Here is a 15,639-nt window from a genome sequence, read left to right as displayed (position 1 = left end):
ATTCACTTACATTAGGAAATTTTTATTTAGTATATATTGCCTTTGATATTTATGACATGTAATCAATTAATCTTTCTTTTTTTATTAAAATGCTGTTTGCTATTTGCATTCCATTCAACATCAAGCGTGTGTAAAATTTTCTGAAGTGCCTTACCCTACTGTGCGTGGTTACACTACTGGTCTGGCTTAAGTTATTAACACAATTTGCATTAGGAAATTTTGAGGCTTGGTGATTTAAAACAAAAATAATAAGATTTTGGCCCATGCAGGTCTCGAACCTGCGACCTTCGCGTTATTAGCACGACGCTCTAACCAACTGAGCTAATGGGCCAATTGATATTTAACTTTGTAACACAATTTTATACTATAGTACTCTTTACTTTCATGCTTTAACCAAAATGTGATGCCAAGGGGATAATAGGATGATTAATTAAACTCTGATGCGAAAGACATTGGTCAAAACCTGGAAATATAATATTATTTGTTGAAAATGAAACATAACTTTTTAATACAAAATTTATACATTAAATTCGTTAGGTGCAGTGGTTAACATTTCCATGTGATCATATCAGATGTTTGTTTTTATTTTTCAAGAATGCACTATGGAATCAGTGTTGGAAAAGGAAAAATGAAAATACTATTAAGATTTAAAATAATACATGTTTACAACTATATATATTACTCTGAATCAACATTTGGGAACAGTTGACTTTCATTTTAGATATAAGAGATAAAAATGCTCTTATTGCTAGACATGTACCTAAGGATTTTATTAATTTCATGCTCTGATTAAGCATCAATTGATAATTTATAATTTCTTTCCTGAATAAGCTAACCATGGCTGAAGGTTAAGATTTGGTATATTTTTCTTCACCGTGCATACATTTATTTCCATTGTAGATATACATTAGTATCTGTTCCCATGCCACAACATCATTTTACACCATAAAAGAAGAATATTTAAGTAGTATTTGTAGTTCATGAAGTCATCATGTATTTTTGGAAACATAATATACGAGAGCCCAATTCGAGGAACAGGAATATAAGTACATTAATAATAACAATTAAGCAATAATCTCTTCACTCGGTTTCTCTGTTCACTTCAAGCAAGTAACCCAGGATCACCACAGTTGTGGCAATAACAATTGCTATAACTCCTTGAGCCAATGTGGAACGAGTCTCTGCAACAGGCTTTAAAATGAAGCCTAACTGTGACAGTTTCTTGTGTGAGACTGCATAATCTTCCAAAAAAACATCCTCATCCTACAACAATTCAGAATTAGAAGTGAGTCCAAAATCATTATTACTGTCAATGTAGCACTTACTTTCAAACATGCCCCCTAATACCAGGTTAAGGTTTCATCTCAAAACCAATTGGCTATGAGAGAAGTAGCTCAACAAGTATTTAAACCGTTCCCGAGACAATTAGTTAGGTGATGTGGGACTTACTTTCCAACACAATCACTTTCTTCACAAAAAATGTAATATTAAGAAATGGAAGCAAATCTAACACTAGTTAATGTTTTCAACTATACTGGTTATTACCGTTGCATACAGTTCAACATATTGGCGGAACTTAGGATCTTCAACTAAAGCCTTGTCTGTGGGAAGCTTCAACAAGTCTTTTGAATCAGCTTTCAGTAGTTCCCTGGTATGTGTTATGTGAAATTTCAATTTTGTTCACTCTTTTAAATAAACATATATAGAGTTAAATATCATGTAAATAATTATCTTACACAAAATAGGAGTTATCAAACTTCAAAGGGTCCCTTGTCCATTGACCATCAAAGCCTGAGCGTTCTAGATGTGCCTTACCCTTTATCAAAAGGAAAAATATGAGTATTAAATCTATCCACTGATAGCGTAAAAATATTTACATAGTCATTCCATCATCTACCATTTTTTAAGTGGTTGAAAATGAACGGTGAATGATACAGTGACAATCAGTATATACATCTTTTTCTCATTAAATATATGGATCCTTCAACTATATATGTAAAGGGACTTTTGAATGTTCATTCATAGTTCTTACCAACGTGTGCCCTCCAGACAGAGCCACAATGTCTTTATCAGTTAGACCCATGCGATAAAAGATTTCCCTTAAATGTGATGCACCTGAAAATTTCTCATACAAGTTGGACAATTATCTTAATAGTTCTAAGTCAGGATCATTAATAATACTTCAGATATGATCCGAAACATATTTATCACTGGCTAAGGTAAAAACTATGGGTTTAAGTTTTATTAGCAAGAAGGGAATAACTGAATAACAAAGGAACATAGGAGCATAACAAAATAGTGCTGATTATATTTGTTGATGATAAAACCTTTTCCAGAAATGTTCTATGAATCAATAGCTAAATGATGAATAAACTATGGTCTAAAATAAAACGATAGCCAAAATCTCATATCAGTAATGAAATATTCAGATTTTGCCTATAAAAGACTTTTCAACTTACTATTGAAAAAAAACTAAAAAATGTACTCTGAAGTGTGCCAAGATCAAATTAGAACCTCAACTTATTTAAATACTGATCTCTTTAGATATTTCCTTTTTTACATGATATACATTACTTAATTCAAAATAGGAGTAAAGGTTAACAGCATTCAATATTTCAATGTAATAAATTATTCACATGCTAACTAGGCAGATAGGAAAATCATTTGTTGTCAAAAGATATCATTGAACACTGAACAGCAATGCCTAACTAAGAAAGATATCACAAGATTGTAAAAAAGAGGAGATACAATTATTAATTACCTTGTTTGGCATCTGGAAGTCTCCCTTCTGGTGGAGAGTCCAATGAATCCTAAAAAAAGAAAAAGAAGTGAGAGATGTAGACATTCTTGAAAAAGTAGATATTGTGTGACTCAAATAAAAATAAGAATGATGTTTGTTATTGTGAAAAAAAGTACATATTATTCTTATTTCATATGGAGTTGTAATAAATTATACATAAGAATGAAAATGTTGTTCATACCTTTCTCCCAGGAATAAAGTCAATTGTTGGACCCCCAGTGACTTCTACTGCAACAATACCAGCTAGCTGAAATATAAATCCACCATAAAATTATATATACTACAAGTTAATCTATGACTCAACATACAAAAATCTTCAATTTATCTATCACACAATCATATATGATATGCCAAAAGTATAAAATAACCTGGTAAAGGTCGGCATATGAAACTTTTGGATGCTTGATCTTCACTTCTTCTGTTCTCCAAAATAACCCAGAAAAAAATTAGGAGTTGGTCAGTGAGAAAAACAAATATAAATACATACACAGATAAATGAAGAAGAATGGTCACCACAAAATTCAACTGCTTTTTGTAAGCCCTTGTTAGCACTATGATTCAACTCTTGTACATTCCTAATAGAACCGTTGGGACCTCCTGTTCTAGTTTTATCATCATAAGTACCAGCATCGTGCCACCTACAAGTTAATATGTATATATATATGTCACTAAAATGTAAAAAAAATATGATAATCTATGTAAATGTAAAAGAAGAGTTAGAGAGAGAGAAATAAATGCAGTTTATTATTATAGTGTTACTAACGCTAATCGAAGCATGAGAGGAGCACAGTTTCTTGTAGAGATAAGAGCTCGAAGGTGGCGTCGTGCCTTATTAATTTGTTTGAGATAGTCATTGTCAACCACAAGTTTGGCCATGATCAAAGTGCAAGGTAAGAGACTAAGAATTTTGTTGAAGAGGGTGGTGGAATAATTAGGAGGAAGTGCATGGAGGAATTTGCGAGTGAGGGGTTTATATATAAAGAGAGAGAAGAGAATAGACATTGTAGATTGGTGGCATGTAATGTAAGTAATGCTTTGCTGCAGGAGCAAGAAAACAAATCTTGTTTTTGTGTCTTCCTTGCACAAGGAGATGATTAGGTTCGAATATCACCACCTATTTTAATTTTCATTATGTAACTAAAACTTATGCAAGGGTTTTTGCACACTTTGCAATTAATGTACCCATTTAATATGTATACATTGATACGGGAAGTGTTGTTTTTATATAGTTAGCAAAACATCTATATAAAAGTAATACAAACAATACAAATTAATAGTGTATGATACGCTGATAGTGTAAAGATTTATATACAATCAATGCATCATTTATCATTCATTTGTATTATTATTTTTTTGAAAGTCAATAATGATTAAAAATCAATGTTAGATATTACAGTGACAGTGTAAAAAACTTGTACATTGTCGGTGTATGCAATTTTTATCTTTAAAGTAACAATGAATTCGATGAATTTAATATATAAATTTAAATTTAAAAAAATATGTATTTTTCTAGTGAATGTTGAGAATAGTGATATGATCCGAGAGAAATTAATTTCTTAGTTATAAATGATTTTTGAAAGAGAAAATCTTTTCCTAGTTATATGTGAAAATATATTATTGATAATACTAAAAAAATTATAGTTTAGATATTACTTAAAACAATTAATCATATTATAATAATAAACTATTTATTTATGTAATTTGTAACAATAAAAAATAATTGTTTTATACTATATAATTATATATATAATTAGTGCATTGTTATTTTAAATATATCATATATATATATATATATATATAAATATATTTTATTTTTTTATTTTTCTTTCCTTTTTAATCCTATCAAATAATAAAATTGTGATGTGAAAATGTGCAAGTGGCTGTTGCTTAATTATGAATTTAATTTGGATATATGGCGTTTAATGGTGATAGAGAAGGGTGTGGCTAACTAGTTACCAAAATGTTTTTTTGTGCCAATCCCGATTTGACCTTAAGTGGGTAGTAAAGGGTATCGCTAGTTACCAAAATGGTTTTTTGTGCCAACCCCTAATATGCTTGTTTATTTTTCCAGAAAAAAAACATATTCCCTACATTAGTCTTATACAATATGTCACTTTATATATCATTATTTATAATTGGTTAAAAAATATTTAATTTAACATTTAATAATTCAATATATTTTTTATTAATCATAAACACTAACACATAGAAAGCTATACTCTTTTGAAAGAGAGAATATCCTTCCTCTAAACTTACCATACTCCCTCACTTATTTTTTTATTATAGTTTTTTATTTATTTTATTTATTATCCTCTTTAATAGTTACCGGCTGAAGGTAATGTTAACTAGACCTAAAAATATTGTTCAAGAATTTAAGATATAATTTTTTTTAAATTTCTATTTTTAATTTTTTAGATGCATAACTTTCTAATCCTATTTAACACTAGCCTATCTTATGAAGACTTTGGTTCACTATCAATGAGGCAAAGACTTGCAATTTCTCAATACTTTTTATTTTTGTTCTCATTGCCATTTCCCAAGCAAATTATTCTATTTTCAATAGTACAATTTTCTTAAAAGTGTCAAATTTATTAAACATATCCTAAAATTAATTTTATGTAATAAACACCTCATCATTTCTTATCTTTTGTAGTTTTATATTTTAAATTTGTTTTCAAATTTTGATTCTACATTTTCAAGGGGACATAAACTGATATAGGAAAGAACAACATTTTAATATATTTAACAATTATCTTTTCAATACTTTTTTATTATCTTTTCTTTAGTATTTAAACACTTTTTGGGATACGGTCAAAAGAACATATTATGTTCATTAATAAAATTTGAGAGTTTTCTTTTTCCGGTGAATTCTAGAGTTTATTTATCAGGTTTGTGATTACAAACTCGTGTTTATCGTTATAGGTTTGGCGCTTGCCAAACTCTTTGTGCTTTCAATCGCATCAAATGTCATTAGCTTGAACAATCACGAGAGATCAATCGGTGACTAAAGCAGATCTTTAGGGTTTTACTGTGGGTTTTAGCATGGCCCTAACTGCTCTTACTCAACAGTTGACGACAACCGAGAACCAATAAAGAGACAGGGGAGAAAAACCGTATAGGGTTCCATGTAGTAGAAACAATAATTGCATTATTATTGTGAAAAAGATGGTTGTCCAAGGAAGTCAACAATATAACCATGTCTATCAACATTTATCTATGTTCAACTCTAGCAATAGTTTATCTCCTATCAAGCTTATTATGGCTCTTCCCATTACTCAGACTTCCAGCTCATTTACCTTCCCATCGCCTCCATCTGTTATCTCTTTGGGCATCAAAGCTTAGGGATTCATCTGAATATGTAAAGAAAAAATATTCAAACTAATAGACTCTTGGAGATTCAACTGTTGTGCATAATAAAATGATTAAAACTAGCACAACTCTTGAAATATAATTGTGGTAGCTCTAACTATGATTCAACACTTTGTGTTGACGAGACTAACAGTCTTTTGAAGTTGCACGTGAGACAACATCAAATGTTAGCTATGTTCAAGAAGAAGGTTACAAAACAAATTGGGATGGTTTAATTCTCCAACTATCAAGCAGACGAGGCTCGTTGTTAAGAAGAGAATTAGAATTCGAGTTCTTCGAAGGTGGAGGAGATTGATGTAGGAGGGAATACCATTTTAATATCTTAGCAATTATCTTTTCAGTATATTTTCATTACTTTTTTAGTATTTTTATTATTTTTTTAGTATATTTTTATAAGTTTTTTAGTATCTTTTCCGTATTTTTTTAATATCATTTTATTAAATTTTTAGTTTTTTTAGTATCTTTTCTTTAATATTTAAACATTTTTAAGGATGTAGTCAAAAAACATATTACTTTCATTAATAAAATTTAAATTTTTTATCTTTATGATGAATTCCAAAATTTATCTACTAAGTTTATGCTTTAAAACTTGTGTTTATTATTTTAGGCTTGGCACTTAGTGAATCATTTGCCCTATCAAGTGCAAGATAAACTTTCTAGTTTTACCCATTTCTAATTAAATTTTACAGTTTTTATCTTTTATTTTTTCTGCCGGAAGTTCATTCCTTGTATGTCTTTTTAGCTACCCATTGTTTTGTTTCTCAAATTGACAAATACCAATGCTTGTTTCTCTTTCTGTCTCACTTACGCACCATTTTCTCATCCAAAGATACAAACTTTATTCACATCACCAATATGGGTTGCTGTCATTCAATAATAGAGATAGAAGAAACAGTTTCAAGATGCAAAGCAAGGAAGCGCTACATAAAGCACTTTGTTGAAGCTCGAAACGCTTTTTCCGCGTCCCATGCTATGTACATTCGTTCTCTACGTGCCATTGCTTCTTCTCTTCTTCACTTTGCAGATGCTGAAAACACCACCACCACCACCACCACCACCATCTTCCACCGCCACTACCAGCAGCATCACCATCTTCCACCTGAACCAATACAACCTCTAACACCCATGCCACCGTCGATGTGTCCTACCTCAGATACGTGGACATCATCAGTCATTGCCTCCCCTCTTCCCCCGCCACCTCCGCCGCCGGTATATCCCTCCGCCTGGGATTTCTGGGACACGCTCATGCAGCCACATCCACCCTTAAGTACTGCCATTGACGAGGAGTGGGAAGCTACCAAAACCATCAATGGGCCCGAGGTGGTGGTTGTGGCCCCTGGTGTGCCGGCAAGCATGACGGCGCCGCTGCCTACGGTGAGCGGGTTTTACGATGAGACTAAAACAAAAAGTGAGCTTGCAATGGTAGTGTCAAAGAATAGCAAGGATCTGGTTGAAGTTATCAAAGAGCTTGATGACTATTTTCTAAAAGCTGCTGATGCTGGTGCTCATGTTTCTTTCCTACTTGAAGTTCCAAATTCTGATTTTTATGATCACAACCAACGAGGTAAGCTTCTCAAACATGAAACTAATTTTGGGTTTCTTTTATAGTGTCAAGTTCACATATTTTAAAAAAAGCCTTCTAATCTCATTTTTTTGTCCTTAACACTTAGGGGTGCATTTAGCTTCGAAAATACTTTGACAAAGTAGTTGTAGAAAAAAAAGGTTTATGCTGTCAATAGAAACGACTATTTTTTCTCACAAATAATCTCAAATTCTCAACAGAACATCCAAAAAAAGAACACTCTCTTAGTGTTCTACGAGGACACTTTAACTTTTGTTATTCTTCACCTTTTTTTGAGTTTTGAAGGTTATGTTTTATGCACGTGTTTCAGTTGGTAATATTGGGGCTAATGGTTTTAGAAATTTTGGCCACTGCTCCACCGTGGAGAGGCTATATGCATGGGAGAAGAAGTTGTACCATGAGGTCAAGGTATGTTGCTTTTTTTCCCTGAGTTTTTTTACTTTTAGTTCGAATTTGCACTTCCTTCATAAATTTGAAGCTTCTCATATATCTAAAACAATTGTATAGTAAATCCCACTTTTTTATTAGATTCGTCATGTGCTTTGATAATACCCATTAATGTTTGCTTAGTTTCTCTAATATTGTTTGGTTGTTTTAAGATATCTAAGACATTAAAAATGGAGCATGAGAAGAAGGTGGAACTGCTAAGGAAGCTAGAGATGAATAGAGCAGAATATGTGAAGACAGAGAAGACAAAAAAAGAGGTGGACAAATTGGAATCACATATGATGGTTGCTTCTGAGGCCATTGATAGTATATCTGCTGGAATCATCAAATTAAGAGACACAGAGCTATACCCTCAACTCATTGAGCTTGTCAAAGGGTTAGTCTTACCATTTTCTTCCATGCATTTTGAGGATCCACTCAATTTCAATTTTATGCATAACTTTGAGTTTCTACTCTCACTTAAGATGCACTTATGGTTAAGAACTTAAGATTAGCTATCAAGTAGTATAGCAGCACATAAAGGAACTAAAGGCTTAAAGCTGGGCTTGCATTAACTTTTTAAAGTCATGTTTTTTTGTTGTTGATATTTAGTCTCCTAATTTTGTGCTTCTCACTTGTTTTTTTACCAAGATAAATAGACACCATGACAAGTACAATCTATACTACCAAAATCACATTTTATTAAGTGGGCCTCATTAGGATCAGGGTTTATTGATTTTAATCCCTCCTCTTATTGGATTTTAAGAATGATCCTGGACCTTGATTTTAAAGAAATATTATTTCACGCTGAAAACAAGAAACCTCACCCTCACTCCAACGAGTCCAACTCTTTTCCAGTACTGGAGAGTCAAGTACTGGATTTTAAGGGGAAACAATAAATATAATTTATTTTATTAAAAAATGAGTTAAAATTAGGACTGTTGGATTTTTATTTTTGCCACGTGTCATATCTTAACATAGTAATGGACTCTCCAGTAATGGAGAGGATCCAAATTCCACTCCAACATAGGTATTGTACTTAGGGTACAAGAAACCTCACCCTCACTCATTCATATCTCACTTGAGAAAGTTTCATTTGATTTAAAAAGAAAAATTATAAAAACAGAAATTCATATTTTATATTATTTCTTGAAGTTTGATTGATTCAGGACATGGTGACAAGAAAATTATGGTACAGATGATACTTGTCTCATATCATAAGTCATGATATCTTTTTTATGATAAATGGTGATATCCTTTTTCTATTTCTCCTTTGGGACTTGTTAAAAAGATGGGAATCGCTTGTCTCTTTGTTTCCCACTTTATGTTTTCACCTAATTAGAAAGTCTCATTTAATTAAAGATAAAAATCATAAAAATAGAAATTAATATTTTTATACTATTTTCTAAAATTTGATTGGCTGGAGACCTGAAGATAGAATTTTCTTGGAACATAGGATCTTTGTTAGGTTGAAAAAGGTGGTACTAATATGTGTGAGGGACAAGCAACAAACACTGCTGATATAAACTTGATCCTTGTTAAATGGTTTAAATTTAAATTCTCAGATGGTCAATCCACTTTTCTTATTGACTTGTTGTCCTGGCTTTTGTGACTATTATTGTTCCTTCCACATGCTGGTTTTTTACTATGAATGTAATTAGACTGCATGGACAGTGTAATTTCTTTTTACACTTGACCAATCATGCATTGCCACAACAGTAAAAATCTTTGACTATTATAATGTGTAATGTATGTTTGGTTAGTGTTGCATCAAAGTTAAACTATTATTAGTACTCATTGTAGTAACACAATTGACCTAGCTATGTTGGATATCTGTTTGATTAAATTGGAATGAGTCACACTTAGCATTCTCTTTTTCTTAATGTTTGCAGATTGATGTGCATGTGGAGAAGCATGTATGAGTGTCATCAAGTGCAGAAGCACATAGTTCAGCAACTGGAATTCCTCAACACAATACCATCAACTAACCCCACTTCTGAGATTCATAGGCAAGCAACTCTTCAGCTAGAGCTTCAAGTACAGCAATGGCACCAATCCTTCTGCAACCTCTTCAAGGCCCACAGGGATTATATTCAATCCCTCACATCTTGGCTGAGGCACAGCCTTTTGCAGTTTAGCCGAAACCAGCTGAGCCGAACCACAGAAGAGGCGAAGATAGTTTCTCTTTGTGAAGAATGGCATCTTGCTGTTGATCGGATACCAGACAAGGTGGCGTCTGAAGGAATCAAAAGCTTGTTGGCAGTTATTCATGCTATTGTAGTTCAACAGACCGAAGAGCATAAACAAAAGAAGAGGTCAGATTCTGCATTTAAAGAGTTTGAGAAGAAAGTTGATCAGCTTAGATCCTTGGAATGCAAGTATGGTCCATACTCCATGCATGAATCCTCTGGTAGCATGAGAACCAAGGATCATGTAGCCGAGAAGCGTGTTCAGGTGGAAAATTTGAAAGCAAGGGCTGAAGAGGAGAAGAGCAAATACGAAAAGTGGATAAGTATAACAAGGGCAATGACAGTGAATAACTTGCAGATGGGTTTTCCACATGTTTTCCAGGGGATTGTGGGGTTTTCATATGTGTGCAAGGAGATTTTTGAATCAGTATACAACTTAGCCAAACTCTATGAACATGAGCATGATGTGAAGAGAATATTACCCAAGGAGAACTGAAGTGGATCTGTATAGATGATTATGGTAATGGTGATCACTTTTGCCATGTGTCTTACTTAGATTATATCATGATACGTATGTTACTGTATATGGAAGGTGAATGGAATAATGCAATATTGTTCACATTCATTTTTTTAGGACCTGCTTTGGTGTAGAATCTTCATTCTAGCCAGGGTGGAAGTATAAGGTTCTAACTTTGCTAGTTAAAGGAGCTGAAAAGGGCATAGCCTGTTGTTAAACTTGGTTTCATTATTATATGTAATGTACTATAATAGATACAAGTGAGAAATTTTGAAATTTAGATGAGTCAAAAGTTAGTAACAGTAGTGTCTTTTTTTCTGAGCAGTGTTTCTGTTTAAAAAGGTAACATGTACTTGAAGATTGAATTTCACAAAAAGTTTAAAATCTATATAATATAATAGTGTAAAGTTTTTATATCAGAATTTATTATTGATTTATAATATTTTTATTTAAAAATCAATAATAATTAACATATAAATGATAGAGATTTATTAGTGTAAAATACACTTAGGGTATATATATTAAAATCCTTTCACAAAAAAATGATGTGAGAGAAGAAGGAAAAAATTATTGCATTAGTAACTAGAAGGAAACGCCAAAACCTTCGATGTCAAAGTAAACCCAGCATCAGCAAAAGGGCAATAGCTATGATCAGTTCAAGTATGAGAGCATAGAAAAAGCTTGAAAGGACAAAAATATAAACTTTTTATGATTTAGAATCCAGAGAAACAAGAAAATGCCAAATGCAACACCTCACGTGATACAAATAATGATTTCAATTAATTTGATTTAAAAGAATTACGTTCTTGAAAACCCTAAAACAGAAAGAAGAAATCAAATCCACCTTAGAGAAACACTGACTATTACGGTTGATCGTTCGATAAGATTACTACAGAAGAGAATAAAAACGGACAATTTTTGAAAAACAAATCTCGTTCCTCATTGAAGAAAATCCAAACAAGTGTTTTTTGGTACCAAAATCACTGTTTTAGTAGTTTCCCTTTTTCTTCTGATTTTATTGGTACTTTTCTTTTTGTGGCTTTTTTAGTTTCTATTGCTACCTAAAAAGGACATTACCGTTTCAGAGTAAAAAGGCACAAAACCCTGGACCTAGAGGGTTAGTTTGGTTACATGTGAACCAACATGATTCTTAGGCAATGATTATGTAATAAAACATCCAATTAGGATTTTTCTTCACACACCCATCATTTCTTCTCAACATATCGATACTCTCTTCCAACCAAATTACTTTTTTCTCACTTGTCAACTTTTTACCATGTCTCTGATTCTTCTTCCTTTTTCAATTTGTGTCTCTGTTTCTATTTTGCTATTTTGTGATTTTTTATGTGTGTAGTAATATATGTTCCATATGAATAGTCTCCAACCATTATACTTTCACTTAGTGGCTTTGTGAATGCATGAAATACTCTTACATTCTGATATGTTAATATAAATATTAATAAAACAAGGGGATATATATATACATATATTTTAGATTTTCTTCTGTTAATTATATTTCAACTCAAGTTTCGTTTTCTCTCGAAATCCTCCTCCATGAAAGCAAAAGATTGTTAGCATGCATGCATTATTGATATCTTGGACCAAAAACTTCACTAACTTGTCATGTGTTTTATGCAGAATTAATCACACTTGTGGACATTAGAGACCTTCTTGTAACAAAAATCTCAAATGGGTCATCATCAGTGCCATATTCTCTTTTTCATGTTGCTATCTTTTTCACTAAGATCCGAGTCATGGGGTTGGTTTTCATCATCTAAAGAGACACACTCTAGTGATAGCTCTTCGCCTAATAAGAACAACTTCAGAGGTTCTGCTGCTGAATTCTCTATTGAGGGCTTCAATGACGGTAGAGGAATGAAGTTGATAGAGAATGCTAAGAAGAAACTTGTTGCCTCAAATTCATGTTGGCAAAATGCTTATCAGCATCTTTTCTCCGGGTGCTCGGAGATTTTGGCTGATAATGCGAAAAGGTCTAGACTTGCTTGGCATCTCAGTGATTGCTTTCAGAGAGACTCTGGCAGGCCACCTTTTGCACATTGTGATCCAAAGTCTTCCATGGCTACATGCCTAACAACCTTAGATGACCTTGCTCATAAGGTCTACCTTGAGTTTTACCTTGAAACAAACTCCATTTGTCATCAATTACAGTTAAGTTCAAGTTCTCTTGCAATGCTGTAGTTAAATTCTCAGTAATGATATTATCACACAACTTTTGAACAAGGATCCTCTCCACTAATGAAGAGACAAGTGATTGTTTTTCCTCATGTTTCCAATGACAAAAATGTGATTTCATGGTAAATAAAAGGATAAAAGTGTTATGTTGTCTTTTGTATTATTGTATGACACTTGCCTCTCTATTAATGGAGATGATCCTTACTCACAACTTTCTTGAGACACTTTTTCACAACTACTTTATAACCATTGGTCATTTAGTATTGTTGTTTTTGAGGCAAAGGTCTTCTGATCAATGATTATAAAGTAAGTATATAAAGTGGTGTAGAAACTGTAGACAAAAATAATGTAGATGATCATTTTTCTATACACAGAGATGATAATTTTTTAGTTCTTATGTATATTTAGCTCTTTATTTCCAAGGTGCATTTCTTTCATGTCAATGACAATTAGCTTAAGTTTTGTCCCTTGTTTTTTCTTGCAGGGCTTATGCATTTAAGCATGAAACTCAAAGACTTGTGACAGAATTGAAAAGATCAGCACAGTATGTAGAGGACAAATTAGACAGCATGGATGAGAAATCAGAACAGCTATTGCAAAACTCAAAACAAATTCATGATTCCCTAACTTCAATTGATATTCACACACAACAAGTTGCTCAAACTGCTCAAAATGTGGAAAATCATGTTCATATTGTATTGAGACATTCGGAAAGTGTCCACGAACAAACAAAGAAAATCGCAGTTTCACAATCACAGTTGGAAGAAGGACAAGGGGTTATGAAGAAGAATTTGGAAGATGGGATGGCAATGCTGAAGGACTCTTACAATTATTTGGGCCAAGAAATAGACAAGTTAAAAGATGAAGCCATTGAAATTGAGAAGGAGGTAACTAAAGTTGGAGATGCTATGTCAATTAAGATGACAAGCTTGCATGATAAAGCTGAAGATATTGGAAATATGGCTGGGATTTCCTTAGATAAACAACAGCAAGTTCTAGATGGACAATTTATGGCGCTTAAAGGACTAAATTCATTATCTGAGATTCAATCAAAAGCAATAGAGGAGAGCAGGTAGATAAGTTTTATAATTTTGAATTCATGTATCATCTTGGAAAATTGATTTACTTCATTGTGTACTACAGCAAAACCCTACAGCATTTTACTGAATATGGGCATAGGCAACATGAAGAGCTACTTCAGAAACAGACACAGATTCAAGGACTTCATGATCATTTAATGGAAAGCTCAAAATCAATACTGGCTGCTCAGGTTTGCAGTTTATAGTTACAATCATAGGTTGGACTTTGATTCCTAATATCATTATGGTTATGATTTTAATTAAAATCTCAAATTGTATTATACAGGAATCTTTCGAATCAAAGCAAGCTAACATGTTTGATGCTTTAGACAAGCTTTTTGCTTTGCACAATGCCATGTTGCTCGAATCGCGAATGATGAAAGCTTTCTTCATTTACTCCATATTAATTTTTGTCATCCATATGTTGACCAGTACAAAGCAAACATACAATGTTAGGCCATGGTTATATATTGGTACGATGTTGTATTTCATGCCTTCTTCAATTCCTTTGCTTTTAATCAATGTATGCATGTCTCTAAGTCTTATTGGCTAAATGTAACTTTCTATTTACAGGACTTTGTGCAACTTTATTCATTGAAGTAGCTATTATTCGTTTCACTAATGATAACATTGAGCAACAAACCTGGATTATAAATAAGCTTAGATTGTTATACATGGTAGCTGCTGCAGTTCAACTTCTATATGCAATTTGCATGTACAGGCAAGTGTGTGAACACAAAGCAAATGCTGAATCTTTTTCTATATTAGATTTTATATCTAACATAAGCTAATCTTAAATTTTGTAGGGACTACGAAATATTGAACCATAGGATGCTACTAACTCTAATGGACAGAGTAAACAACATGCAAATGCAAAAGGAGTTGTTGGATGTAGATAGTGATGATGAAAACTGGTCTCAGTGGATAGATGCTGATTTATCAGATGATGTAAATTGTTTGGATGATCCTAGCTATGTAATTCCTGAAGAAGTTGAAGAGAAATCATGCACATCTTCTTCAAGCATAAGATATAATCTACGACAACGCAATAGTTGTGGTTGATTAATATCATTGCTAGTTTGTAAGCAGAACTTTGGAGCCACCCTTGCTCATTAGTATGTTTCATGATTCAAAACCACTTACTAGTACGTGGAAGGAATTTGTGATGGAAATACATATATACAACGTTCTTTTTAATTTGAGTAGTGTATACGTTTCTAATATATAATCATCAAAGCCAATATGCATTTTTCATATTTTTTTTTGTCTTTTTTGATATACTTTAGAGCGTTAGATATTTCATATGTTGTTCATAAAAATTTATAACATCGAAACGTTCATCTAGTGTGATTGACACTTGTTGAAGATTATCTTATTCAAAAAGAAAATATTCTTAGTAGTAACAAAAATATTAGTAACAATTGTCTGGCTCATTACTAAAATTTAAAATGAACCCAAGTTCGACCACCATCCTGAAAGTAGGT

The 15,639-nt window shown here is 32.5% G+C and overlaps 2 protein-coding genes, 1 non-coding gene and 1 pseudogene across 4 annotated transcripts; 2 read left to right on the top strand and 2 right to left on the bottom strand.

Annotated features, from left to right (window-relative positions):
• Positions 258 to 331, bottom strand: TRNAI-AAU. The gene has a single exon. It is a non-coding gene; the product is annotated as a tRNA-Ile (tRNA).
• Positions 843 to 3,756, bottom strand: LOC109348741 (probable L-ascorbate peroxidase 3). Of its 2 annotated transcripts, XM_019589287.1 has the most exons (10): positions 3,564 to 3,756; positions 3,314 to 3,438; positions 3,169 to 3,218; positions 2,982 to 3,047; positions 2,762 to 2,810; positions 2,033 to 2,115; positions 1,737 to 1,816; positions 1,546 to 1,648; positions 1,043 to 1,263; positions 843 to 900 (listed from the first exon to the last, which is right to left on the bottom strand). In XM_019589287.1, the coding sequence occupies exons 1-9, from the start codon at positions 3,674 to 3,676 to the stop codon at positions 1,081 to 1,083; spliced, it is 852 nt and encodes a 283-aa protein (XP_019444832.1). In that variant the 5' UTR covers positions 3,677 to 3,756; the 3' UTR covers positions 843 to 900; positions 1,043 to 1,080. The 2 variants fall into 2 exon arrangements, with proteins under 2 accessions (XP_019444832.1, XP_019444830.1); XM_019589285.1 differs by lacking the exon at positions 843 to 900 and having other exon boundaries at positions 975 to 1,263.
• On the top strand, positions 6,981 to 10,930 carry LOC109350877 (annotated as a pseudogene).
• LOC109348739 (protein GAMETE EXPRESSED 1-like) lies at positions 12,471 to 15,340 on the top strand. Its single transcript, XM_019589284.1, has 6 exons — positions 12,471 to 13,051; positions 13,561 to 14,148; positions 14,220 to 14,346; positions 14,442 to 14,628; positions 14,729 to 14,876; positions 14,962 to 15,340. Exons 1-6 carry the CDS (start codon positions 12,573 to 12,575, stop codon positions 15,215 to 15,217), a joined length of 1,785 nt encoding a protein of 594 aa, XP_019444829.1. The 5' UTR covers positions 12,471 to 12,572; the 3' UTR covers positions 15,218 to 15,340.

The sequence above is a fragment of the Lupinus angustifolius genome, chromosome LG06 (assembly GCF_001865875.1).
Source record: "Lupinus angustifolius cultivar Tanjil chromosome LG06, LupAngTanjil_v1.0, whole genome shotgun sequence".
Lineage (NCBI taxonomy): Eukaryota > Viridiplantae > Streptophyta > Magnoliopsida > Fabales > Fabaceae > Lupinus > Lupinus angustifolius.
The sequence above is the reverse complement of the archived record's forward strand: the minus strand, read 5'-3'. Positions and strand labels throughout refer to the sequence as shown.

What these genes read in the sequence shown, in the direction of transcription:
- LOC109348741 (XM_019589287.1), bottom strand. Translation starts at nt 3,676, where the DNA reads ATGGCCAAACTTGTGGTTGACAATGACTATCTCAAACAAATTAATAAG. An exon ending in AAAAGCAGTTGAATTTTGTG is followed by an intron (nt 3,219 to 3,313) that starts GTGACCATTCTT and finishes TTTGGAGAACAG; the next exon opens with AAGAAGTGAAGATCAAGCAT. An exon ending in TGTCTGGAGGGCACACGTTG is followed by an intron (nt 1,817 to 2,032) that starts GTAAGAACTATG and finishes CTTTTGATAAAG; the next exon opens with GGTAAGGCACATCTAGAACG.
- LOC109348739 (XM_019589284.1), top strand. Translation starts at nt 12,573, where the DNA reads ATGGGTCATCATCAGTGCCATATTCTCTTTTTCATGTTGCTATCTTTT. An exon ending in AAAGCAATAGAGGAGAGCAG is followed by an intron (nt 14,149 to 14,219) that starts GTAGATAAGTTT and finishes TGTGTACTACAG; the next exon opens with CAAAACCCTACAGCATTTTA. An exon ending in TATGCAATTTGCATGTACAG is followed by an intron (nt 14,877 to 14,961) that starts GCAAGTGTGTGA and finishes TAAATTTTGTAG; the next exon opens with GGACTACGAAATATTGAACC.